Source organism: Xenia sp. Carnegie-2017, unplaced genomic scaffold, assembly GCF_021976095.1.
Source record: "Xenia sp. Carnegie-2017 unplaced genomic scaffold, XeniaSp_v1 HiC_scaffold_24, whole genome shotgun sequence".
NCBI classification, from domain to species: domain Eukaryota; kingdom Metazoa; phylum Cnidaria; class Anthozoa; order Malacalcyonacea; family Xeniidae; genus Xenia; species Xenia sp. Carnegie-2017.
The window spans coordinates 1221853-1249202 of NW_025813487.1; the positions used below are offsets into that span (position 1 = coordinate 1221853).

At 37.1% G+C, this 27350-nt stretch overlaps 4 protein-coding genes and 1 long non-coding RNA gene across 5 annotated transcripts; all 5 read right to left on the reverse strand.

Moving 5' to 3' along the window:
- Positions 1-476: 476 nt before the first annotated feature.
- LOC124451184 (brefeldin A-inhibited guanine nucleotide-exchange protein 1-like) lies at positions 477-3597 on the reverse strand. The gene is made up of 5 exons (XM_047001810.1): positions 3513-3597; positions 2657-2799; positions 1348-1513; positions 740-878; positions 477-627 (listed from the first exon to the last, which is right to left on the reverse strand). The coding sequence occupies exons 1-5, from the start codon at positions 3595-3597 to the stop codon at positions 483-485; spliced, it is 678 nt and encodes a 225-aa protein (XP_046857766.1). The 3' UTR covers positions 477-482.
- Positions 3598-4324: 727 nt separating this feature from the next.
- LOC124451185 (cytohesin-1-like) lies at positions 4325-5513 on the reverse strand. Its single transcript, XM_047001811.1, has 4 exons — positions 5453-5513; positions 5282-5364; positions 5004-5038; positions 4325-4499 (listed from the first exon to the last, which is right to left on the reverse strand). Exons 1-4 carry the CDS (start codon positions 5511-5513, stop codon positions 4325-4327), a joined length of 354 nt encoding a protein of 117 aa, XP_046857767.1.
- A 109-nt stretch (positions 5514-5622) lies between these two features.
- Positions 5623-6448, reverse strand: LOC124450967. The gene is made up of 2 exons (XR_006950279.1): positions 6203-6448; positions 5623-5652 (listed from the first exon to the last, which is right to left on the reverse strand). It is a non-coding gene; the product is annotated as an uncharacterized LOC124450967 (long non-coding RNA).
- A 5857-nt stretch (positions 6449-12305) lies between these two features.
- Positions 12306-12998, reverse strand: LOC124451186. Its single transcript, XM_047001812.1, has one exon. It carries the CDS (start codon positions 12996-12998, stop codon positions 12306-12308), a length of 693 nt encoding a protein of 230 aa, XP_046857768.1.
- Positions 12999-13157: 159 nt separating this feature from the next.
- LOC124451430 lies at positions 13158-13993 on the reverse strand. The gene is given in 3 exon segments (XM_047002045.1): positions 13158-13503; positions 13744-13851; positions 13854-13993. Coding segments are annotated over 3 exon segments (453 nt in total). The 5' UTR covers positions 13951-13993; the 3' UTR covers positions 13158-13255.
- Between the last annotated feature and the right edge of the window lie 13357 nt (positions 13994-27350).

The window sequence follows — 27350 nt, forward strand, 5'->3', positions numbered from 1 at the left end:
TCAATTTCGCATTTATTCCAGGGACCAATTTAATCAAAGAAATTGGTCACGCTGCATGTGGGTGTCTACGTATACGGACATACACAGCTTTTGAAGTGGGTGCCTTAATTGGAAGGACAGTTGAAAATTTGCCTTTTTGCTTGAACGTTTTGAATGTGATGTTTTTACTCGTGTATTAATTTTCGTGTATGAACAAAAAGCTCTATCTCAAACCATCTACCATCAAGAGTCCAATCTCAACAAAAAGCTCTATCTCAAAATGTCTACCATCATAAGCTCAATCTCAACAAAAGCTTTATCTCAAACTATCTACCATCAAGACTTCAATCTCAAGAAAAAGCTCTATATCAAACTATCTACAACCTAGCACGTTTACACGCTATGGTTCGGGTGTTGATGGAAATCAGTCTTTGACTTCCGAAAAGCGCATGCTCGTACTTCACAAGACGAGGGAGTGCGACACGGCACATGATTTCCATCATTTAAGAATATAAAAAATCACTACTCACTCTTTCATCGTTCAAACGAAGAATTCTGGTAAACATAAGCAATAGTAAACTCGTCCAAGCATCCCTTTGACCAACTGACTGTAATTCAATAAGCTGCCTCAAAGCTTCATCGCAGATCCTAAAAAGAAAGAAAAAGAAAGAAATCAAATCAAGCCTTCGAGGAAAAGTTTAATAGTTTCTAAAAGTGGGGATGCACATGGTTTGTTGATCTTGCTAATCCCCAGGTGTACCTCAACACCTTTTCCTCGACGCCTTCCCATGATTCCTTTCTCGCAACGTCATCGTACATGCGAAAGAGAATTCTCAACAGGCAGGCCAAACTGGACGTCTCTTGTTTCAATAAATTAGGCTTCGACTGTCCTTTAAAACCTTCAAATGATCAAAGACATTATACAGAGAAGTGTATAATGAATGAAGCAAGGGAAAAGTTTACTTGTGTGTCCGCAATCTTTATTTATCAGAAAAAAACCATGCGTGCAGTATAACCATAAAAGCAAATGTTTTTTACTTTCACAAGACTTGGTCTAATGACCTTAGAATTTCCCACCTGTTTTATGTAGATGCAACCTTCAGAAAAGGGGGGGAGGACAGTTTAAGCTCATACGACCAAATCTGGTAAAGAAACTTGGTCACGCTTCATGTAGGTGTCTACGTATACGGACATGCACAGTTTTTGGAGTGAATGCCCTAATAGGAAGGACAGCCACAAATTTGCCTTTTTGCTTGAACGTTTTGAATGTGATATTTTTACTCCTGTATTAATTTTCAATTCAAATAGAAACTGTACAAAAATGTTTCGCTCGTGTCAAATGCTACAATATATTAATAAAGCGTTTACCAGCTTTCCAAAGCGCCGTCCTCAGCTCGTTGTTACAATTGAAGCTTTTAGCAAACTTATACGAGTTCTCCAGCACTTCACAAAACAAAAACAGCTGGTTAGAGGTAAGATGTGGAAACATTCCGTCGTGTTTTCGTTTAGCGGTTCGTCGAGGAGTGTTGAGACCCTGAAATAATGAAAAACTAAGTCACCAATCATAATGAGACATGTACGATTATTGAAAGTAAACAACTCTGACTACAGTGTATCGTTGCTACTTATAACAATGTCAAGACATGAAATTGTATGAAAGTTCAGCTCTGGGGAAATAAACGTCAAAAACCAAGATGCAAAACTCTCAAAGAGCGCATTTGATTGGATTATGGTTGACAATCACTCTCTGGAAAAACACGGTTGTAGCTACACATGGTATTCAAATGGATATTTTTAACTAAATAGTCCGACTTTCATTGTGTATATAATAGTGTAATCATCACGATCGCACTCCAGTGATCACATAGTTCAGTTCTATGATTTCTTTTGGTATTTCGCGAAGGATAGTAAAATTCGTAAAATTTGCAATTTGGCTATTTTTACACCAATGCCGGCGATTTTGTGAATCAGTTTGACCAATCAGGCGAAAGAGGATCTTACAAGCCTGCATACAACACATAAGAAGCTTTAAGGAATTCAACCCAAGGAAATCGTTTATTCTATAAAGTCTCTTGAGGATAGTTATTGAAATTTTTACGTGTCTAAAGAAGAAGGAACCAGTTGTGAACTCGATAAATAGGGAGGTTCACATATTCATGTTTTGCTGTATTAACTTCCAGTGAAATCAATTGTTCTCTACAGATTAAGATATGCATATATGACTTTGTGACCAACCCACCCCTACAACCACAGAATAATAATTATACAGAAGAGCCACTCAAGTGTGCACTGCGTCCTCATGGCCGCCATTATTCCAGCAAGATATATTTAGGGTTTTTCATTTGTTTCCAACCACTACAATTACATGACGTCATTTCTTCGTAATGAAATTTAAAATATTTCAATATAAGAAATGACGTCGGTTCATTTTAGTGCTTGGAAACAAGTGAAAAGCCCTAAATATCTTGCTGGAATAATGGCAGTCGATATGCGGGGCACAATATGCTTGAGGACAAAAACATCAAAGGTTCCGACACAAGTGACCTTTCTGTATATTACATATTCTGTGCTTCAGCAAAGAAGTTTGTTATGCTACCAAGGGAAACTCTGGTATAACAACATTACGACAAAGCAATTCATCTCAGTATTACCTACAATAACCGTAATTACAACTGACCTGTAATTCAGCCATAGTATCTTCATCTTCTCGCTTGCTGGTGCTTGGGAAAAAGAGGACATTGTCGATCATTAGGATAAGTTCCAATTGAACGACACACTTAATGATCAATGAATTGAACATCATCCTCTCCGTCTGCACAACTAAAATAATGAGATGATTTTACGACGTTAAAGTACATACACGAAAAAATTTAGAAATGTCACTCGGGTGTTGGTTGAACACTTCCGTATTCACGCTCAGACGATTTTTTCATTTGTCGGTAAAAATTGAACATTTGAATATGCCAAACAAAGGGCTAATTTATCTTATTAGAGGTCTTCTAATATAAAATAAGCAACGAATGCAAAATAAAACAAAAATGAGTTTCTTACGTTAGTGTTAACAGGAGAAGTAGTAATAATTACTAATTAGTAACATAATTAGATCTATTAGTAACAATTAACAACATTATTGTTTGAAACATTGCAAAAAATGTAAATTTTTAGAACATAAGCAGTTTCAGGAGATGTTACATGACGTCGCTGTTCACTTCAGATTGAGTTTTTCAAACGCATATATCAACTATACGTTTTGCTACGCCTTTCCAATAAACCAATGTAAATTAAACACGTAAATGGCAGAAGGCTGTGACAACAAATTATTAATCTCAAGTGATTTCTAACACATAGTTACCTGGTTCGTGTTCTTTGATAGGTTCAAATCGTAAGTTAGGCGTACTATGTACCTCTATCTCAAGACCTTCACCTTCATCTCAGAGCTAGGACTCTACACTTCGCAGTCAAGACCTTTACCTAGCATCTGTACAATTTTTTCAGTTAAGCCTTGATTCTCGCATTAATGTTCCAATACATACATGTAGCATTCTGTGCAATATCATCATAAATTGCTTCAAGATATTCAGATGGAAGATCTTTACTGTCATTTATACCACGATTCATTTGAATGTACTGCTCTTTCCTTATCTTCCGTTTAACCAGAAAAAAATTTCACGTGATTACGATGTCGCATCTAAAAGCTAATTTTTCACGTGATTCCAATGAAAGCTCCATATCAACGCCTTGAAAATCTCGCGTGAGCACAATGGAGTCACGTGATCTTAGACATAAAGTCACTTTTATAGAAAACCATTGAAAATGAAGTAAGTCTGTGTAACATGTGAACTATGTAGATCAGTAGTCAACATGATGATAGAATAAGCCAGAACGTAGGCAGCGTCTGCACTAGCAAACACATCGTCATTAAAATATAAATGATAAATATAAAATAAAAGTTTATCATATTCAGTCTAACCTAGCTATATCTAGAAATGTTTGTACATGAGTAAGGTTGTAGAAACGTTAGTCAACATCAACAACAACAGTCCTTCACAGGACTCTACAAACCTGGAAGATCTACATCTACAAACATGTAACAATACTCCCAGTTCAAACAACTCACTTTACATCTATCTAACAGCAGATTGCAGCCCTCAAACTCGAATAATAAAAGTTCGATGAGAAAATACATAAAAAAAATTTGTCAAAAACCTGTCTTAAATTATTGTTGATGTTAAATGAAGAAAAAAATTAACACATGGTTCATAGACAAAAGTCATTTCGTAAGTTTCACTAACCAGCATGCAATGCGAGATGTAAAACAACAGATAAAAAGACACAAATCATGTCCTTACTTTAGGTTCGTTTCACAGAACCTACTCGCAAACTTCTCCATGAGTTGATCGATCTTTTGCGCTTCACCGGGAAGCCGGAAGTTATGTAAGAACAATCGCAGAGCTTGCACAAGATTGGTACCAAAGAAATCCAACTGATCTATATAGGCGTACATTATCTCCCGTTCGTATCTAAGAAGTATAGGAAGACACAAGGAATAGTTAAGGATATGAAGAACAGTTAAGGATATGAAGAACAGTTGAGGACATGACGAATAATAGACCTAAGTCTACTGTTTGCTTATTTTGAACAGTAGCTAATCTTACTGAATTCTGTCAATATTATCCACTGGATAGAGAAATTTTGAACATTTAAAAATTGTTTTGTTTTTTATGGACAAAAACAACGAAGAGATATGAAGATAATGCTTAGTTTCAAACAGCTTTTGTCCTTTTACATAGAGTTTAATGCAACCTTAAACATATTTTAAACATTCTTGATTCTACGATTAAATTTTCTGATTTACTATTTCATGTATCATGAGCAAACCATCCATGGGCTTCATGGAAAATTAACATAATCAACTTTTCTTGACTCAATTTATGTCGAAACAAATACTTAAGATGAGAATCAAACGTTTTAACGTGATTTTCACGTGATTGTCACGCGAGGGAGATGTGAAAAAACATACTTACTCTCCTGGATCACCAATCAGCTCACCAATCATAGTCTAAAACCATAAAACGCAACACTGGGTCAAAATCCAAAGCAACATGTAATGTTTCTACAAATTCCTCAAAGATAGCGTGCAAATGTGACAAAGTGAAAACTTTAGTGAAAGAAGACAACATCATGTGAAATGAAACATAAGGATTCCAAGGGATATAGATGGTCTAAAATGATCATCACCTTGTCTAGTACATTATAAACTAAACGATTGCAAGGTATATAGATGGACTAAAATGATCATCACCTTGTCTAGTGTATCATCGGTGTGTAAAAACTGAGCGACTTCCGTTGCTGTCTCACCAACGAGACCTTCAGACTGAAGAACACCTGTTGATGGATTGTTGTTAAATCTTAAAGTAACTCGTAAAATTGAATAAAAGTACAGAAGATAAGCAAAATTGTTGACCAAACATACAATTGAATCCCCTTCTCTTTCGTCTCCTTCTTCTGTTTAAGACTCTCAAATTCTTCAGCATTATCGATGGCTTTTGTACTATCAAGAGACGACTGACTACCCCCGTTTTTTGAGATTGTAAATCACCGGGTCCCCCTTCCCGTTTTCATTCTCCTCGGTGCTTCTTTTTCGAGAAATTGTTGGTGCACCATCAACCAGATCTGTCAGGAAATTTATATGGAAGAGATTAAACAGAAGTATTGAGGAATAACTATGATGATTTGGAGGTCAATAAGGGATCGCATGGATCATTAAGAGGTTACAATAGATCATTAGCAGATAGCCTAGATCATCAAGAAGATAGTATAAATTATTGAGAGACAAACTAGAACATTGAGGGTAGCATGGGTCAATAATATGTAACTATAAACATTAAGATATTGCCTTGATCCACCGCGAGACCACCAAGGGTAAAAAAGATAACTAAGGGATAACTTTGATCCTGAGAGGTTAACTACAATTGTCGAACAACTAGTTACGATTAAGAACATTAACGTGTATATAAGAAAATAATGGAGTACCATCGATAAATAGGGAATACAGAGTATAGAAAGATGGAATCTTGATGGAGACAAAAATCCTCAGTGCAGCCGATATCAAAAGAGGGGTAAATGGATCATAAAGCGATAACTTATCGAAATGTATAACAATATTAAGTTTATATTCGCTACATGCGAGTTTCTTCAGTTTCAAAAAGATTTTATAACTCACCAAAATTATCGTCCACCTGAGAATCAGGTTTAAAGTAAAGATCCCTGCTCCATTCTACCATACATTTTAGAATAGAAACGAGACATTCCAGACATTTGATACGAATACTGCGTTCTTGAACATGGAAAAAATCATATAAAAATAAGACGACATTGATACTATTCATATAAAAACGTGATTAAAAGATGTATTATAATCAAGATTGTCAGCACAAAATATTGGAGACATGTTCTAGTTCTTTTCATGTTGACAGACTATGCTCCAGTTTTTTCATGTTGATAGACTATGTCCCAGTCCTTTTCAAAATAATAGACTACGTTCCAGTCCTTTTCGAGTGGCATAGATATGAACAAGAGAATGTAGAGAAGTAAACATTATGAAACATATTCATCAACTTACTGGTGTCGGTCCTAATTAAATAGCTTGACGTCCTTGGGAAACTTTAGACAAATCATTGATCAATCTTTGAAAGATATTCGACAAAGCCAATTTACAGTCGTAATTTAAATATATATCAACGACCGTCTGTGCGTCTGCAATAAAAGACACGAATGGATATTAATGGCTAATATGAATGGATATTAATGGATGACAGGAAGATAAAATCAAAAATTTAATTGTTGGTATATTGATAATTAGTAAGGGAAAGGTCACACCTCACCTTTTGTACACCCACAAGGATAATTCGAACGAGAGAATTGTAAAGATTGAATATAGGATGGGATTTGGAAATAAAAGATGCTTAATTGTTGTACAAGGTTAAGCAAACGGAAGAGACATTTGGTAGAACTGGAGACAATGTCAGTGCAAGCTTTACACCGAAAGTTGACGGTTTGCACCAGCTAGAAAGTTCTCCCAAAAGTCTCAAGGTTTGCATAAGCCAGTACAAACACAAAAAACATCTTTTAGTTCTTTTGTAAATAATAGTAATGCGAAAGAGATAAATTCAAGAAAAAAGTTTAAAACTTTTCTCTAACATGTATTCATGATTCATTTGCAAATTATCTTTGATTGATATAATTGATGTAGCTCAGATACGCACGTTTGTACAGGCTAATGCAAACATAGTTTAAGTTTTTATTAAGTAAATAGTGATGTCGGATGAATAGCTTTAGAACATAGAGTTTTGATGTCGTTAAACAAAAATGAAAAACAAATGAAAAACAAATTTAATGCAAACACAGTTTAAGTTTTTTTTCTCTGTTTACGTTTTTATTAAGTAAATAGTGATGTTGGATGAATAGCTTTAGAACATAGAGTTTTGATGTCGTTAAACAAAAATGAAAAACAAATGAAAAACAAATTTAATGCAAACACAGTTTAAGTTTTTTTTCTCTGTTTAAGTTTCTTTAAGTAAATAGTGATGTCGGATGAATAGCTTTAGAACATTCAGTTTTGATGTCGTTAAACAAAAATGAAAAACAAATTTGCCACGCCCACAAATATGTCGCGAAATTCCGACATATTTGTGGGCGTGGGGGGTAATTTACTGATGCATGCGGTGCTGAGTATTCCTGAAATAACGCAGTAGTTAACTTTGTTAAAGCTCTTGCGTGTTTGTTGAATAGTTTACAATGGCAACAAGCAATTAGAATTACAGTGTACATTTACAGTGTACAGATAAAGTAAAAACTAAAAGATAAATATCGCATTTAAAACTATAAATCATTGAGTGAGTTCAACTCCGTCATATTTCACCAAAATCATTTTCATGCAAAACATGTGGACATCGAGGAGGCTCATGCCTCACTCTATCCACAACTTTGCTCACTTCAAAATTTGAAGCTCTGTCTTCTTTAAAATATGGTAGCCGATTCTTTGGTAGCTTACAGTCTTCATCACAGTTTGTATAAATTTCTGCAATGGCTCTCATGGTACGAGGACATGAAACGGGATGGGGAACGCACCAATCTACTATAGATCTATGAACCAAAACCTCATTAGATTGGCTTCCAGTTTTCTTGTGAGTACCCATAAGACTATAAAATCCTTCTACTATAGCCTCACAACCACTTTGGAAAGAGCTACGTCAAGGGCAATGCACATTTCTTGGCCAATTAACTTTATTATAACTTCATTTGTGTACATGCTGGTGTACACAAATTCTTCGCTGATCCTTGCTTTCACTGCCTTTCCCGAAGAAAATTTCAGAGTAAACCACAAATCTAGCGAAGGATCCTCAATGCATTTAAGGGAAATTAGCTGCTCCTTTTCAAATTCTGTCACTGGTTTGTCCTTTTCATCGATGAACATATACGAAAGACAATTACCAAGACCTTCCGAGACCATTCTCATCACAATTTCTTTAAATTGCTCCAAGACACTATCACTGTTATGTGGTAACAGTTTCAGTAATGGTTGGTCATCTAGTAGCTGTATGACATGAGGCAATTGGCAAACATACCTAAAACATGAAGATGTAGAAAGATTAGGTAAGAGTGTCATGTGATAAAGATATTACACATAGCAAGGCCAAGATAAATACTCCCAAAATATACTTGAAAAAATTGGCAAACTCTCTTTTCTCGCCAAGATCCCAAAGATGTCTTCCAGCCCTGCTGACTTTGATCCGCGCATTCGCGTGAAAAAAATGACAAAGAAGCTTTGTTAGTCCCACAATGTCAAACACAGCTTCTAACTTAGTGATGTTGTCGATCTTAATGTTTATGTAGCGAGATGCCAGACACATTGGATTACCTTCTGTGAGTTGATAAAGACCGTCTAGGCAATCAATTGGTGATCGTGCCTCCCAAGTAATAGTCTTTCTCTTATGTTTTTTCCCAGTCTTGTCTGTAGACGGTCCTTCGACGAGTTGCTCACTCTCATTGACTACGAGCCATCCTTCGTAAACTTGTATTCCTTGAAACGAACATTCTTCAACTTCTTCTTTTGTTAATTCTTGCCAATGTTTTTCAAGTCTTGGCAACAACTTTTCAGCTGGTTTTACAACATCTCCGTCCATAAGTCGCTTTAATTCTGTCCTGATATCCTCCAAGATATCAATGACTATCGAAAACCAAGCAACAATTTCCCAGGGAGGCACCTTTAAGCTCTGACATTTGATCATTAACGAAACAACTGGCTGAAACACATCAATTATTCCACATAGATCTATGGCAAAATCTTGACCTCTGAGTTGGTATTTTGCCTCCTCACAATCATCCTTGTTATCTTCTCGATTTGCACTGTATGCCGTAACCAAAGCGGGATAACTATTGCAAATTTTCTTCCATTGATCGAAAGCAGAACTGGAAAATCGTGTGGTTGCATATGTCACAGTTTCAAGCGCTTTTACTCCTTGACTTTTGGAATACGTCTTGTACTCAGCATGTCCTCGGCCACTTCCAAATAATGTGTGCAAGTGATTAGAGCGTTTGATGATAAGCTTGATAAAATTGGAAGACAAAGAGTTTCACGTAGCTCAACGATCGCTAGGTCTAGCCAGTGGGATGCATCCCAAGGAAGAAGAAAGTATGGATCTGGTTTTCGATGCATCCCCAAAAGCTCGTATAGTTTCGTTTGAAATGTACTCGCTTAGTACTGTCCATCAGCATGAACACCTAGAAGCAATTAGAAAATGAAAGTAAGCAAATGGAGAATGTGTTTAGCAAACTACTCACACATCGACTCAGTCAGCTCTCATAATAGTATCCTACCTCGCAACAACCTTAAATCCGAGCTAGTTACCTGCAATGATCGTTTTAAAGTTTCAATTACTTGTACGGCAAGATCTTCTCCATAACCTCCTCTAATAGTGTCTTCGTCATTGGAATCTGCATCTCTGTACTCGTACACTAGTGGAACATCAATTGGCATCGCAGTGCGTTTACCATTCACCGGTAAAAAGATCATTATGGCCTGATTCGTGTCTTCTGTGAGGAGTAGATTTGTCTATTGCAACTGAAAAGTGTGGGGGGGGGGGGGCAAGCCAGTATTTACCAAAGGTTTTTGTAGATACGATGCCGTTCGCTTTATGACGTGGATATATGCAGCCTTTATTATATGTGGAAACTGCTTTCCATAATGTTGGAAGATAGACAGCTGAGATTAATGACAAAATACCTGCGATACAAAAAAAACCCCTTAAAATCAAACCTTCCATGTCCGATAGTCCCAACGTCTACTCCACAAAAGGAAAGGAATGCTACCAATGACTCGTACGATAAAGCCGCAGTCTTAATCTTACATATTTCTATTCCTGCAGACACCAGCTTAACGTTAGTGTCAATGTTTCTTTCCTTTCGTTGTTTCTGACTCAAATCATACTGTAAGGCCTTCATATGGAATTGACCAGCATTTCGCGTTGAACTACAGTTGACATGTTCGAGGATTCTGTTCTTAAAACTGTACCATTCTTGGTTGGATCCTTGTAAGTACTTTTCAGTCCGTGCAACATCATAGATCAGACCAAGGCCCCAGGATTTGTTTTGACCATTCCTAAAAGTTAAGGATATGTGTTAATCAGATTACATCTATACACTTTGTATTCTACAATAAGCAATCGCTTGCATTTTTAAAAGAGGATTTCCTTTGATATATTCGTGGCAAGGAACACAGGTTACGCGACATTCATCTGTCAGAATATCGACTTGTATTTGTTCGCAATTGGACAATTCCACCAAATTGCTGGCAGCCTTCACACCAGCATCGCTAACAGCTTCTATCTCGGTTGTTATGGGATTTTGGCTTGATCTTCTTCTAACATCACCATCCATGTTTAATGCCTGTAATCTGACTAGAATTTGGTTGATACCATCCTAAATTCTAGCAATAGACCCATTGCACTAACGTCACATTTTTGCGACGTCAGCGCCGGAAGTTATGTTCTGGGGGTCAATGGCATTGTATTCTCTATTCAATGTATTCTCTATTCTATGATTATGGCAAGCCAATGATTTATTCTATAAGCAATACTGTGTGAAAGGTCCAATTGAGTAAAATGCCTCCAAAAAAACCAACTCATAAAGGTTTCCTGCCCGGTTACTACGCTAGTATAAGGTCAAAAGAATGTAAGGAGAGATATGAGGCAAAAATTTCATCGATACATTCTGTTGACCCATACAAGATACCAAAAAACGACTGGGAAGATTGTATGGAATTATGGCCGAATATTTCTTACATAAACGAGGGCATGTATTTATTGTTTTCGGTAAGCTCATACACACAGGACGAGCTTATGAACTACAAGTCTTTTGTGCTACCAGAACTTCGCGAATGGCTGGGTTCGAGAAGTTTTGGTAAAAGAATTTGGCGATAATCGGCTGATGATTGCGAAGGTATGTGTGTTCATTAATTATCTTCGCTTTTCATAAGCGATATCTGCTTCTTTTTCTAATAGATAAATGTGAAACGCTAAATTCATTACATTTAAAAATTAGCAATGATTTGTTCAAACACCCTCCATATTTCTTATCAATCATTTGTTGCTATCTAGGTAAATCACTCGCAAAAATGTCAGAGAAGCAACTGACTCCATGGGTTATCTGTGAGAAGGAAGGGAAGATTTTATTTGGTCACTGTGATTGTATGGCTGGTTTAGGGGAAAGCTGCTCCCATGTAATCAGTGTCAGCTGAGTCAACACACAAATATATATTGCATACATGTACTAAACAGTAATGTTATAATGTCATTTTATTTCAGGTCCAAGCTCAATTGTTTTGCAGTGCACGCAGCTATTGTGATTTTGTTGTGTGGAGTGAGAAAATGCTCTACATAGAAAGAATTTTGCCAGATGAGAAGTTTTGGAAAGAAAATGTATCTCGAGTAGAGAAATTATTATCAAAAGGATCTTTCCCAAGCTGCTTGGGAAATTTTACTCTCGCACACATCAGGAAAAAAGAATACGACTCAATGTATAAAGCTACATACATTAGCAGATCCAGGGTAGGTCAGAATACATTATAGTAGCTAATTTTAAATTCAAAATAATTTAACAGCAATGTTGCTGGTTAGAAATTTCAAAAAAATATTTAAGAACCAGAACATCATCAATAATGTTAGTTGTAAAGTATTTTAAATCGGAAATATATTTATATCAACGTATTCTGACCTACGCTAGATCCACTAAATAATAAACATTCATTCAAATGGGACTACTGTTATTCAAAGCACAGCTGTTACTATTTTGTCAAGTGTGGTCTTTCCTCCTTTTGAAACAACAAAGTCTATTGGTTGAGTTGCAGAAAGGATTCCATATTTTTTTCGAATATTGCCAATTACACGTTCCACATCGATTCTTACATTAGCAATCTTCCTAGCTTGTTCCACCTCAATCCCGCTTAATTGCTTTTTTCCTTTTGTAAAAGCTGGTATCTTTACACAAGCACAATATAATCCAATAGATTCTTGTATGTTAAACCCTCTGTCAGCTAGAATTACATCCCCTGGGGTAAGCTTTTCTAGAAGACCACATTCTTCTGTTAAGTGTTTGTTACTGACACGACCACCCCATCCATCAGATATGAAGCTTAAACTACATTTGGGAGTAATTCCTATCAAATACTTGACAGTTTTATGGTGTTTGTATGATGAGTATGTCTGTGCCCTGGCTAAAGGATTAGATGCATGGTCGATGAAAATCTCAAAACAATCAATTATCACAGCACATGCTGGGCAGTTCTTGCGAAAATCCATGGGCATTGTTTGTAATAAGGCTTCTCGATCAGGCCAATGGATAAGTGGACAAAGCCTGCTATGTAGAATATCCATCATTTGAATAAAAATTCTGGAAACAGTTGCCTCATGAATTCCACCAAACATATAGGCTAAGTCTTTACCAGAAAGGTTGAGTCTCATCTCATTAATGTAAGAATGAGTCTCTGGAAAGGGCTAAGCCTACACCTGGATGATTGTGACAAGAAGCCAGACACAAAGTTGTGAAGGCACAAAAGAAGCTTCCAGGTAGGTAAACCTGTATAGAAGAGTACCTTTTCATCATCGTCTTTAAATGCATCCTCATTTATTTCCTTTTGCAATAATTTTTTCTTTAAATCAGAATTTTCCTTCCTTAGAAAATCCACCTCATCTTCAAGTAACCTCAGCTCATTGACAGTTTAATCAGTCTGTGTTGACATTTCATTTGCCTTTGGTTGAGAGGTGTCCATTTTATCAACAACCTCATTGGGCTGCTCGCTTGACATTGCTATAAGGGCATTAGCAGTTTCAGATCTTCTCGTCTTTTCAATTGTCCCTTGGTAGCGAGACGATCGTTCTGTGTTTATCTTTTTCACATTGTTGTGGCCAAGATTTTGACTTGGTGCCCAGTCTGGGTCATCTTTCTTTTGTAGGTCTGCTGGTTTGCCTGTAGGAATTAATTCATTCTACTTTATGACATTTACAAGAAAGGATGATCGAAACTTAAGGCAAAATCCCATTTGCTGACTGCTTCCTTGCATGGAATACAAAATGCCATACAAAAATATAATACAAAATATATGCAGATAATACAAAGATAATTATCAAAAATAACACATCACTTATTTAGCTAACCATTTAGCTGAACACTAGTATCTTGGTACTGATAAAGACAAGTGTTTTTAACCTGATATGAAGTGGTCGCTACACACACGAGCATTTGCAAACTCTTCTGGCGTAAGATCTTCCCTGCGAATTCGTCGAAGCCATTCAGTTGAAGTTGCTTCTTGTTCACATTCACATTACTTTTGACAGCAGGTAGGCGAAAAAACCGTCTATTCTTTTCTCTATTAGATCGATTCGAGCATGCAAAAACAGCGCAAAAGTGAACCATGATGACCGAAAGTTTTACTTCCTAATACTTATTTATAAATGGCGGCACCTTACTTGACCCCCAGAAGAAGCTGAACATCAGATGTGACGTCATGTGCAAAGGGTCTATAGGATTGTCTGATACGTCATCAATCTCTTGCGATCCTTGTTCGTCAAAAAAATCTGCTACCGTGGATTGTATTTTTCCTGCTGTGTTGCTATCCTTAGTTACCAATACATTTGGAAATATAACATTCGTATTTCCAGTATAAGAAGTACTGGTCTGAGTGCTGTCATCCTCATTCGCATATACCTCATGAGCAGAAAAAATGGACGTGATCGTGGACGTGCATGACGATGACAGATCTGTATTGACTGTATTAACAGTCTCTTCATTTGCAATCTGCTCTTCCCTTTGTTGAATCTTTTTTTGTTTTAACAATGTTTGAGCCTTCACAATGTTTGAGCCTTTCTCTTCACTATGTTTTCTTGCCCAATGCCTTTGTTTGTTCGACTTGGATCCTCTTGTCAACTATTGTGAATAAAGCAAACATATGTGTTGATCACATTGATCCTTTTTCACCTTCTTCTCCGGTGGAGCATTGGCATTCAGAGATGGTGATGGTCGTTTTCGTCTAAATATGGCACTCCATTTTTCATAAATGAAGATATTTAGTATTTCTTTAGAATCATCTTAGAGTTCATTCTGAGCAATTTGAAAAATGATGAAAGGACAATGCTCACCTCAGCTGATTGTTGCGATTTTACATTGACAAGTCCGTTTGTCTCATCTTCCTCAATTTCAGAAGTCATTTTCAGAGCACGTTAAAAAGCAGAAGAGGACCGAAATGTGGTTTTAAAGCGTGAATGCCTCTTGCTTTTTGTATAGTTATTTATTGATAACGTGATTACAAGTTGTCCGTCAGACAACCTAATCCCAAGTCCAAATGTGCTAAGTGCCAACCATGTGCTTATTATATCAAAATAAACCACCAATAAAATAAGTCTAACAGTAACTTAATACTACTTTCTACAGTGGTGACACCGACTTTATGAAAATATAGCCAGTGGCAACGCCAGCGGTCATGCAGGTCATGCAACAATGCATGACTAAACGTTTTCCCAAAAATGTTTAAAATTGAACGTAAAATTGCTTGAAAAATAATTTCACATTAAGTTTTAAACATCTATACGCTTATACTTTTTATTTTTTAGGCGAAATAATATTAATCTAAGGCTTGTTTCCAAACGTCGAACTTTACATGCACTGAACGCTAATAATACATGTTATCTCACGATGGAATCGTGACATCTCACATAAAAACATTGATTGATCTCAAACCAACATTCACATGAATATCAACTGAGCTTCATTTGATCAATACTGAATTGAATATGATCTTTAAGCAAGCAATTTCACAATTCACCAGGGGCCGAATGCAAAAAAGTTGGACAACTATTATTTAAAGAATAAATCTCCTATCCAGTTGATAAACATTTTGAGATCGTCATGAAAACCTGAGGATTGTCACACTACTCACAGCCACTGGTCAAAGGCTCTGGCTAATAATACATGTCACGTGACTTGCTAACATCGTCATAGCTGCGCAATAAATATATTATTTCACACTAGTTTGGAAATACATAATTAAAATATTTACTGAAAACTAATTTTGGTGTAAATACTAAATTGCAAATCACACTAAATACCCAAAATCACACTTCCATACTGTATCAGGTATTCCAAATCATCTTTATTTTCTCGCTAAGTCGGTTGATGCCGAATATTAAAAAAATTTGTTTTAGAAGATCTGAATAAGCAGAAAACTTGCGTACATATTTTTTTCAAAATGTAAGCCATTATATTCATTTAACGCAGTGTTTTGGGAGATACACCCAAAGGCCGAGAAAAAAAACGTGAATATTCATGACAGCTACAATAAATAATGTTATGACAAATGACTTTGCTTGGCCCCAAATGTGGACACTGTTTTTTTTTCCAAAACAAAACGAAATGGGAGGGAAAACCGGTGGATCCGGTAAAAAACCCTCCAATAAATAAAAAGATCATAGTTTAGAAAAATTTAGTAAAATTTTTGTTGTTTTAAGATGTTTCATATTTTTGTTGTTTTCAATGATCCCGATGATCTACTTTAACATGAAGCGTAGTCAGATCGTAGCTTCGTCGTTCGTATCTTAAATTCACAAAGCGACAAAAAACGTCGACAAAAAAAACGGCGACAAAAAAGTCGGCTGACTACCCTATTTATTGACACCGCTAATATTTTGTGTTTGAACAAAAGAAACGAAAACTTTAGTAGAGAACAAAAAATGAAGAGAGCAGAGTGTTAACAAAAATTTAAATGAATAGACGAAAAATAAAAACTAATAGCAGCTCATACATAAATCATATGAAAAATTCATTCAGTACGTTCGACCTGATCATTCACCTACCAATAACAATGAAAAATGAAATGACCAAAGTGACGTCGTGACTTGCATACAAATTATTTTTGATGTCTACTAGATTTCATTCGATCAAAATTTCTATGTTGCTTCCTTAAGACCTTCATTAATAGCTGGCTTTCACTCGTGTGTTTTGTCCGAAAATTTGACAATTGTGAAAATTTAGTTTTACGGAAATTTTTAACGGTTGAATTTAAAAATGCGTTATACTGATTAATAGTATGCATAACGAAAGTCGCAAGTGGGAATCTTTCAATAAGGAAGCTTGTTTCTTCGTGCTTCTGTCTAACTTAATGGTTCATTCAATGTCTAGTTATTACCCCTACAGACATAGCTACTCTACAAAAAAAAACACATTATAAATGTCAGCATAATGAATGAATAAAGTCAGAAATTATATATTTTGAAAAGAACAAAACTTTAATACCTGATTTTCAAGCATTGTCCTGGTCCGTCTGATCCAGGCGTCTTAGTAAGTCTCTTCCACTTTTGTCACAGCGCAGTTTTTACGTGTATATCGTACAAATTTTATTGTAACATTTTTTTTTTAAAAAATTCAATGAACCCTACTTGCAGCATTGCAATTTTGTTTCTAAACGTTTGATAAAATTAGTAAAAAGTAGCGAGTGAAAGCCAACTATTTTCTCACAGCAATTGACATCTTTTATTGAAATTTTTTATAGCTAATATAGGTGATTTTTATGATTATAGTTCAAATTATAAAAATAGACCATCAGGATCATTTTTTAATTATCCCATGCAGTTACTCATAGCTATAAGTTAATTTTAATACTTATCTACTCAACTTACAAACCACAAGACATAGATCATGTTTTTCCTCTCGCTTGTTTTCCATCTTCGTCGATTATAGTCCAATCATTTCAATGTTAAGGTTCCCACGTACAAATGCCGTTATGCAATGTCCATTCAATACGTTTATACCATTCCATACACAAAATAATCGACGTAACCAATAAATGGGCTACTGGTATTATGAATCGCCATTTCGATAGATTACTGTTTACAATGCACTCATATAGTAACTTCAAGCGGAGGAAAAGGAATCACTTCAATACCCCAGTTATATCACCACTCAAAGAATGCTTAAGTGTAGATTTGATCTTCTATGAATGTCAGCTGACCACCTTTAGGTGGGCTCATATAACAATGGGGCCCATCATCATTATATGAACAAACAACTGACATCCACAAAAAATCCAAACTACAAATGAACATTCTTGGCCATGAATCACCATGACACCTGAGTAATGACAAACTAGTAAGAGTAATTGAAGTGAATGACACAGGTGGTAAAGGGACTTTCACAACTCCATCCATGTGGGATCTACAATATAAGAAAATATGAAACACATGTACGACATTTCGTGATGAAGAACTCTTCATATGACGTTACTTTGCGTTTTTAAATTCTTAATCAGATGTATTGAGAATGAGCAAATTGTTATATGTTTTCTGTTTGACTATCCAAATGGTAGAACATTCACATTGCACAAATAGCTTTAGTTGGTTAAGTTTGAAAGATGTAACAAGTTTCAAACGATCAAAGGCTTTACATCGTTATCAAAGCATTTTAAATTGAAAGCTTTCATATTACGAGTCCTACACTTAAGACTAGTTGATTATTCCATGCAACTCAAACTTCAGTAATCCGTCAATAAAAAGACAAAATTCACCTTTCTTTCTACAACGTTTAAGTGACTAAGTTCTTGTTGTTAACATTTGCTTAATTTACGTCATCACTAAAATTTTTTTTTGTGATTGGCTCCTTAGGAGCTTTTCACTTTTCAGTAGGACAATAAGTAATCCTTCTACGTATTTGAACAAAAAATTCAATAGAATCTACAATTTTTTTGGCGTTTTAATGTCGTTATGCAAAGCAAAGAAGCAATATGTTGTAGGTTAAGATTCATGAGACGATAATGAATTTATAAACTGGACTTTAATCTTGTCCAAATATTCATTGAATCTTCAATCATATGTTGCTAAGTTAGGTTTAGGAGAGAATTTAAGGGCGTTCTGTTTTCCCCGAGGTTCTACTAATAAAAATATAGTAGAAAAATGAGCAAAAAACAATTACGGCTCTCGTTCATTGCAAGTCTACACCTTAATCTATGAAGACTGCATTTCTATGCATTTAGAGTTTCACAAGGGCAATAGAGATAAATGCAAATACAAAATATCATTTATCGTCAGTTTAGTCACTTACATTTGTAGTTTCCAGCCGTAGGATCTAATTTCATACTTGATTTTGAAACAGGTAACTTCGTGTGTATCATATGTCATAACGGTTTTCCTCTTTCAAATTTCTTTTTGCTGCTGCTATCAATACTTAGGATGTGATACTGTTACTATATATCTGTACATCGTGGCTTTCAAATGTTTAAATATGTGTGGTATTTCCTTGTTGAAGAGCATTCAGATATTGGCGGTCTTGATTTTTTATCAACACGTTTAAGTACATCTGTAATCAATTGAGACGTGTTTCGGTAACTAGTCTTCGAAGAGAGTTGAAGGCAACAACTTTATTTTGCTTGGCCTAATCACAAATCTTTGTAATTGTCATCTATTTGTAAAGTCGTGTTCCACCTCATATGAAAAACATTTACTTTCCATGACGCCTCGTGGCTTATACGTCGCTTGAAGTGGATGATGTCTTTATATATAGTGTTAAGCATGTCATTATATGTAGTTGTTCCGCATGATTGTTTAACCCTCTGGGAGCCGTGCCTTTTCAAAAGTTCTTACACATCTCGTTTGGTGATTGTTGCCTGTGAGCAACAACGGTCTCTATAGGGTTAGAATTCATTGTTTGTACTTGAACAAATTATCGGATATCTATAAAATCTAATTTTTAAAAACAAAACGTATTGTTGCCAAACAAAAGAACTAAGCTCTCCCTTCATTAATATAAGTGAATGCTGGTAACAATTGACCATTTTTCAGCGATATTGCGTCAATTGTTTATTAATTAAATTATTCCGCACATTAAATAACGTTAATATTATAATTTTGGGCTAGAAGATATTGGTGACGTCAATCAGAACGCCTTTAAACCAGTCTCAGAACCTTAACTTATCAAGATATGACTGCAAGATTCAATGAAGATTTGGTCAAAATCAAAGTCTAGTTTTTAAATTCATTAAGGTCTAATGAATCCTAACCTACTCTACAACATCATGCATCGTTACTTTGCATAACGACATTAAAACGCAAAAGAAATCGTAAGATTCTAACGATATTTTATTTAAACGCATTGAACACAGTCAAGACGTGGTCGCGTTATATTGACAACTACAGATTGAAAGATTTAATCACAAAATCCTAGTTTAAAGATGATTTCTTTTGTTTGTATTCAAATTGTAAAAATAGACCACCGTGATCCTTCATAATAACCTCATATTAATGCAAACAAAATTTAACACTTATGAACTCATTTAAGTTCTATAAAACCTGGATCATGTTTTTTCATTCTCTTTTGCATTTGCCTGTTTTCATCTTCATAGAAGAAAGTCATTATAGAAGGTAGTCAGTCTTCATAGTCCAATGTAAATTATCACACATACGTATGATGTTGTACAATGTTCTTTTAAAAACTTTATATCATTCCATTTATGGTGTAACCTCCATATTTAACCAATACAGTACAGATATCAGGGACCATCCTTTCCGAACAAATTTGCCTCTATAGGTTAAACCTTTTAGTGGCGAATAGTAAAACCATTCACATTACAAAGGTTATAACCAAACCTTTTGATTTCTGCCATAAATTTCTTACTTCGCCAGTAAATACACAGTACTTACATTTCATTTCTACAAAATTAAACGGACCTGACTTACGTTAAAACTCAGAATAGAAAGAGAACAGATGGGCAAATCAGGGGTGCGATGTGTCCCAGAATTTTTATGTCCTTACGTCAGATCCGCCATTTACGCTTTTTACAAGGAATTTTAAGCTCAATTTAGCTTTTGATACTTTCTGAATTCTTTACGCGTTTTATTGTCATATCGATTTATCAATATTGTTGCCAATGAAAAGCCAGGCGGGAAGCGGATTCTAATTATAAATATTAGAGCTCAACAAATAATTTTAAACATAGTCATAAACAATACCACGTTTCTTGTGGTTCAAGGTTGCAAATCGCCGTCTGCGTAGTTCTAGCGCTTATCGTCAATGTCAAAGCAAACTGCTTCTCGAAGAAATGAACGACAAACACTCTAGTATACGCGTGCTATCTGCACAAGTGACAACGACCCATTCTCATCTGGCTTCATCCGTATCTACGCTGTACTTAATACATTTCAAGAATGTTTCAGATCGTGAGAACTCGAAGAAATTAAACCAACACCAACACATACAAGATCGAAAGCTTTTTCACCTTTGCGCTAAGAACGACAAAAACATTCAAATCAACCCCGACAAAGTGGTGTTCAATTGTCGAACAGGTTTATCACCAACAAAGAAAAAGAAATCCTTTCTAATTGTTTAAATTTTGCCATTCCACCTACTAAGTTAAACCACGGTAATTGTCTTGCCCCCTTCGAAAAATTCTTCGCCGCAACTCATAATGAAAGCATCTATGAACACTCTGGTTTTCACTATAAATCCGTAAAAACTCAAATGAAAGACATCGCACTATCTGGTCTTTGCAGCTACAGCCGTCCTAGTTTTTTATTTTCAAAAGACGAAATTAACGTTCTAACTGACCTGAAGAATGACAATAGCATTGTTGTCATGAAACCTGATATAGTACAGCTGTTAATGACAAAATTCTTCACTTGAATGATACAAGGGAAAAACTTTGTTATAGTCTTACCATGCCTCAAATGACAAAAGTTTGATATAGGACCAGCCCATATTTTACATTTACAACGCTTTCAGCGCATGTCGTGTTTGATGACGTTTTCAGTAGTGGAAAGAGTCTTGTGCACTTGTGGAGCTGTGATTATGATCTATGTTGTCAACTGCTGCAGTTGTAAACAATCCTTTCCGTAACTTTGACAGACAAACAACGTCATCACTCTCGTACCTTGCTATTACTTTATTAGCAATGTCGGAAGAAACAGATAAAAGCCAATCGTACGAGATGCACAATCCCAACTTGAAAAAAGCGTCGATAAGTGATTTGTCTCTCGTAGTTCCATAAATTTTGAGGGACGTGTACATTGGTACCGGACATTCCTTTTCTCTAGTGTGATGAGGTCTTGACGCTTCACGCTCGCGTGAAGTGCAATTGAAGACAATATGTTGAGAGATGGTTAAGCAAGCTTGATTTGGATCTTTTTCTGCCGGTTGTTTGTTTACAATGGCTCCTTTAAGTATCATATCTATAACAACTTTTAATGATGCTGGAACAGAATCCTTTTGACAATCCTCGGAGAATTTTCCGTTGAATGAGTTCTTTGTTTAAAATATGTCTCCTCTTATAATGATAGCCGCTCTTGCTAAATGCCATGCTTCCGAATCTTCTTCCTTTGCCCTTTTAAGAACGTTTCCAATTTCATGTTTCAATACACGTATAGTGTCTCCTCCTTGACTTTGGTCAGTAAGATTGGGAAAAACACTTCATCAAGAAGAGAGCGAGGTAACTGAATGTTACACTGTTTACGTAGGCAGCTGATGAGCGCATGCTCACAAACTTGAGAATGAACCTGACGAAATAAAACTTTAATTAGTAAGTAATAAAGAGATATATAGACTGGTTTCTTTCGTAATAAATGAAAGGCAAGTGAATTTTTGTTTAGAACCGTCCGAAGAAAAAATTGATACAGCTGTATGAAAATTTCCTGCGTAATAACTATAGAATATTTTTACCTACCTTTTTTTCTCTTAATTTTTCTTGATCTTCGTGACATTTTGGATCAGAACCTCTACAGATTGAGTAAATCTTTCATCCAGTTCATCATGTTTGTCTATAACATGGTTCAGGAAAGACACAAATTTTGACCAAATTAATGTACCCTCCCCCGAGAAAGTTGATGTTGCACTCCATACAAAGTGATTCTCAAAAGGACGAATCCACTGTGAAAGGGCTTCATTTCCTTTTTCCTTGCTCAGCTTTGTCAATACTTTTTCAATTTCTAAAATGAAGTAACAAATTTTATTTTACGCTTTCAAAAAAGAACACAACCTACATCTTTTATACAATAACTGTACTAACTTTTCTTAATGTGCAATAGGTCAAAATAATGTGTTATTTGATTCAGATTCTCACGCATAAACTTCTGTATTGATTTGTGGCGGTCTGTCACCATGGTAGAAATATCGACTCTACAGTTCAGCATGTAATCCACACATCTTTGAAAACCGACGCATTTCATGGCTGGACTACTTCCCACCTTTTTTCCCTAAATTAATAATTGTGATTTAAACAGAAAAATATTTACATGTGTCCCAAGTTAGAGTTAACAAAGTGGTATCCCTGTCTTCCTGAGGTAGCTTTACACCACATGTCTCAAAATATAGCAGAGACTATTGCCTCTAGACAATTTGTGTCTGAAAACATAGGTTGAAAATATAAAAAGGCATACTTCCCATTACAAAAACATCTCAAACAAAATCCCAACATCATACATTAGCCATAAAAAGTAGGGGGTGGGGTAAATATAGCCACCCTCAATGTGTCATACAAAGTAGGGTGGGGTAAATATAGCCACCCTCAATGTGTCATACAAAGTTGGGGGTGGGGTAAATATAGCCAACCTCAATGTGTCATAAAAAGTAGGTGGTGGGGTAAATATAGCCACCCTCAATGTGTCACACAAAGTAGGGGGTGGTGTAAATATAGCCACCCTCAATGTGTCATACAAAGTTGGGGGTGGGATAAAAAAAGCCACCCTCAATGTGTCATACAAAGTAGGGGGTGGAGTAAATATAGCCACCCTCAATGTGTTACACAAAGTAGGGGTGGTGTAAATATAGCCACCCTCAATGTGTCACACAAAGTAGGGGTGGTGTAGCCAAACACAAAGTTGGGGGTGGGATAAAAAAAAGCCACCCTCAATGTGTCATACAAAGTAGGGTGTGGGGTAAATATAGCCACCCTCAATGTGTTACACAAAGTAGGGGTGGGGTAAATATAGCCACCCTCAATGTGTCATACAAAGTAGGGGTGGTGTAAATATAGCCACCCTCAATGTGTCACAAAGTAGGGGTGGTGTAAATATAGCCACCCTCAATGTGTCATACAAAGTTGGGGGTGGGATAAAAAAAAGCCACCCTCAATGTGTCATACAAAGTAGGGGTGGGGTAAATATAGCCACCCTCAATGTGTCACACAAAGTAGGGGTGGGGTAAATATAGCCACCCTCAATGTGTCATACAAAGTAGGGGTGGGGTAAATATAGCCACCCTCAATGTGTCATACAAAGTAGGGGGTGGTGTAAATATAGCCACCCTCAATGTGTCATACAAAGTAGGGGGTGGTGTAAATATAGCCACCCTCAATGTGTCATACAAAGTAGGGGTGGGATAAATATAGCCACCCTCAATGTGTCATACAAAGTAGGGTGTGGGGTAAATATAGCCACCCTCAATGTGTCATACAAAGTAGGGGTGGGGTAAATATAGCCACCCTCAATGTGTCATACAAAGTAGGGGTGGGATAAATAGAGCCACCCTTAATGTGTCATACAAAGTAGGGGGTGGGGTAAATATAGCCACCCTCAATGTGTCATACAAAGTTGGGGGTGGGTAAATGTAGCCACCCTCAAATGTGTCATACAAAGTAGGGGTGGGGTAAATATAGCCACCCTTAATGTGTCATACAAAGTAGGGAGTGGTGTAAATATAGCCACACTCAATGTGTCATAGAAAGTTGAGGGTGGGGTAAATATAGCCACCCTCAATGTGTCATACAAAGTAGGGGGTGGTGTAAATATAGCCACCCTCAATGTGTCATACAAAGTAGGGGTGGGGTAAATATAGCCACCCTCAATGTGTCACACAAAGTAGGGGGTGGGTTAAATATAGCCACCCTCAATGTGTCACACAAAGTAAGGGGTGGTGTAAATATAGACACCCTCAATGTGTCACACAAAGTAGGGGTGGTGTAAATATAGCCACCCTCAATGTGTCATACAAAGTAGGGTGTGGGGTAAATATAGCCACCCTCAATGTGTCATAAAAAGTAGGGGTGGGTTAAATATAGCCACCCTCAATGTGTCATAAAAAGTAGGGGGTGGTGTAAATATAGCCACCCTCAATGTGTCATAAAAGTAGGGGATGGAGTAAATATAGCCACCCTCAATGTGTCATACAAAGTAGGGAGTGGGGTAAATATAGCCACCCTCAATGTGTCATACAAAGTAGGTGGGGTAAATATAGCCACCCTCAATGTGTCATACAAAGTAGGGGTGGGGTAAATATAGCCACCCTCAGTGTGTCATACAAAGTAGGGGTGGTGTAAATATAGCCACCCTCAATGTGTCATACAAAGTGGGGTGGGGTAAAATAGCCACCCTCAATGTGTCATACAAAGTAGGGGTGGAGTAAATATAGCCACCTCAATGTGTCATACAAAGTAGGGGTGGGGTAAATATAGCCACCCTCAATGTGTCACACAAAGTAGGGGTGGGGTAAATATAGCCACCCTCAATGTGTCATGTAGGGGTGGGGTAAATATAGCCGCTCTCAATGTGTCATACAAAGTAGGGGTGGGGTAAATATAGCCACCCTCAATGTGTCATACAAAGTAGGGTGTGGGGTAAATATAGCCACCCTCAATGTGTCACACAAAGTAGGGGTGGGGTAAATATAGCCACCCTCAATGTGTCACAAAGTAGGGGTGGTGTAAATATAGCCACCCTCAATGTGTCATACAAAGTAGGGGTGGGGTAAATATAGCCACCCTCAATGTGTCATACAAAGTAGGGGTGGGGTAAATATAGCCACCCTCAATGTGTCATACAAAAGTAGGGGTGGGGTAAATATAGCCACCCTCAATGTGTCATAAAAAGTAGGGGTGGGGTAAATATAGCCACCCTCAATGTGTCATACAAAGTAGGGGTGTGGGTAAATATAGCCACCCTCAATGTGTCATCACAAAGTAGGGGTGAGGTAAATATAGCCACCCTCAATGTGTCACCAAAGTAGGGTGTGGGTAAATATAGCCACCCTCAATGTGTCACACAAAGTAGGGGTGGGGTAAATATAGCCACCCTCAATGTGTCATACAAAGTAGGGGTGGGGTAAATATAGCCACCCTCAATGTGTCATACAAAGTAGGGGGTGGGGTAAATATAGCCACCCTCAATGTGTCACACAAAGTAGGGGTGGGGTAAATATAGCCACCCTCAATGTGTCATACAAAGTAGGGGGTGGGGTAAATATAGTCACCCTTAATGTGTCATGCAAATATTGGGGTGGGTAAATATAGCCACCCTCAATGTGTCATACAAAGTAGGGGGTGAGGTAAATATAGCCACCTTCAATGTGTCACCCAAAGTAGGGGTTGAGGTAAATATAGCCACCCTCAATGTGTCATACAAAGTAGGGGGTGGGTAAATATAGCCACCCTCAATGTGTCATAAAAAGTAGGGGTGGGGTAAATATAGCCACCCTCAATGTGTCATACAAAGTAGGGGGTGAAATGGCCACCCACCCTGTGTATGCACAAAGTAGGGTGTGGGGTAAATATAGCCACCCTCAATGTGTCATAAAAAGTAGGGGGTGGGTAAATATAGCCACCCTCAATGTGTCATAAGTAGGGGGTGGGGTAAATATAGCCACCCTCAATGTGTCATAAAAGTAGGGGTGGTGTAAATATAGCCACCCTCAATGTGTCATACAAAGTAGGGTGTGGGGTAAATATAGCCACCCTCAATGTGTCATACAAAGTAGGGGTGGGGTAAATATAGCCACCCTCAATGTGTCATACAAAGTAGGGTGGGGTAAATATAGCCACCCTCAATGTGTCATAAAAGTAGGGGTGGGGTAAATATAGCCACCCTCAATGTGTCACACAAAGTAGGGGTGGGGTAAATATAGCCACCCTCAATGTGTCATAAAAGTAGGGGTGGGGTAAATATAGCCACCCTCAATGTGTCATACAAAGTAGTTAGGGGTGGAATAAATATAGCCACCCTCAATGTGTCATACAAAGTAGGGGGTGGGTAAATATAGCCACCCTCAATGTGTCATACAAAGTAGAGGGTGTGGGTAAATATAGCCACCCTCAATGTGTCATACAAAGTAGGGGTGGGGTAAATATAGCCACCCTCAATGTGTCATACAAAGTAGGGGTGGGTAAATATAGCCACCCTCAATGTGTCACACAAAGTAGGGGTGGGGTAAATATAGCCACCCTCAATGTGTCATACAAAGTAGGGTGTGGGGTAAATATAGCCACCCTCAATGTGTCATACAAAGTAGGGGTGGGGTAAATATAGCCACCCTCAGTAATCATACAAAGAAGTAGGGGTGGGGTAAATATAGCCACCCTCAATGTGTCATAAAAAGTAGGGGGTGGTGTAAATATAGCCACCCTCAATGTGTCACACAAAGTAGGGTGTGGGGTAAATATAGCCACCCTCAATGTGTCACACAAAGTAGGGGTGGTGTAAATATAGCCACCCTCAATGTGTCATACAAAGTTGAGGGTGGGGTAAATATAGCCACCCTCAATGTGTCATACAAAGTAGGGTGGGTAAATATAGCCACCCTCAGTGTGTCATACAAAGTAGGGGGAGTGGGGTAAATATAGCCACCCTCAATGTGTCATAAAAGTAGGGGGTGGGGTAAATATAGCCACCCTCAATGTGTCACACAAAGTAGGGTGTGTGGGGTAAAATATAGCCACCCTCAATGTGTCACAAAGTAGGGGGTGGGTAAATATAGCCACCCTCAGTGTGTCATAAAAAGTAGGTGGGAGTAAATATAGCCACCCTCAATGTATCACACAAAGTAGGGGGTGGGGTAAATATAGCCACCCTCAATGT

Bases quoted from the DNA above. Each gene is read 5' to 3' on its own strand.
- LOC124451184 (XM_047001810.1), bottom strand. From the start codon at position 3,597: ATGAATCGTGGTATAAATGACAGTAAAGATCTTCCATCTGAATATCTT. The intron at 1,514-2,656 runs GTCAGTTGTAAT...TCATTATTTCAG, and splicing joins ATACTATGGCTGAATTACAG to GGTCTCAACACTCCTCGACG. The intron at 628-739 runs GTACACCTGGGG...CTTTCTTTTTAG, and splicing joins GTCGAGGAAAAGGTGTTGAG to GATCTGCGATGAAGCTTTGA.
- LOC124451185 (XM_047001811.1), bottom strand. From the start codon at position 5,513: ATGCTGAAGAATTTGAGAGTCTTAAACAGAAGAAGGAGACGAAAGAGA. The intron at 5,039-5,281 runs GTGATGATCATT...TTATGGTTTTAG, and splicing joins CCGATGATACACTAGACAAG to ACTATGATTGGTGAGCTGAT. The intron at 4,500-5,003 runs GTAAGTATGTTT...TATACTTCTTAG, and splicing joins CTGATTGGTGATCCAGGAGA to ATACGAACGGGAGATAATGT.
- LOC124451186 (XM_047001812.1), bottom strand. From the start codon at position 12,998: ATGAGACTCAACCTTTCTGGTAAAGACTTAGCCTATATGTTTGGTGGA.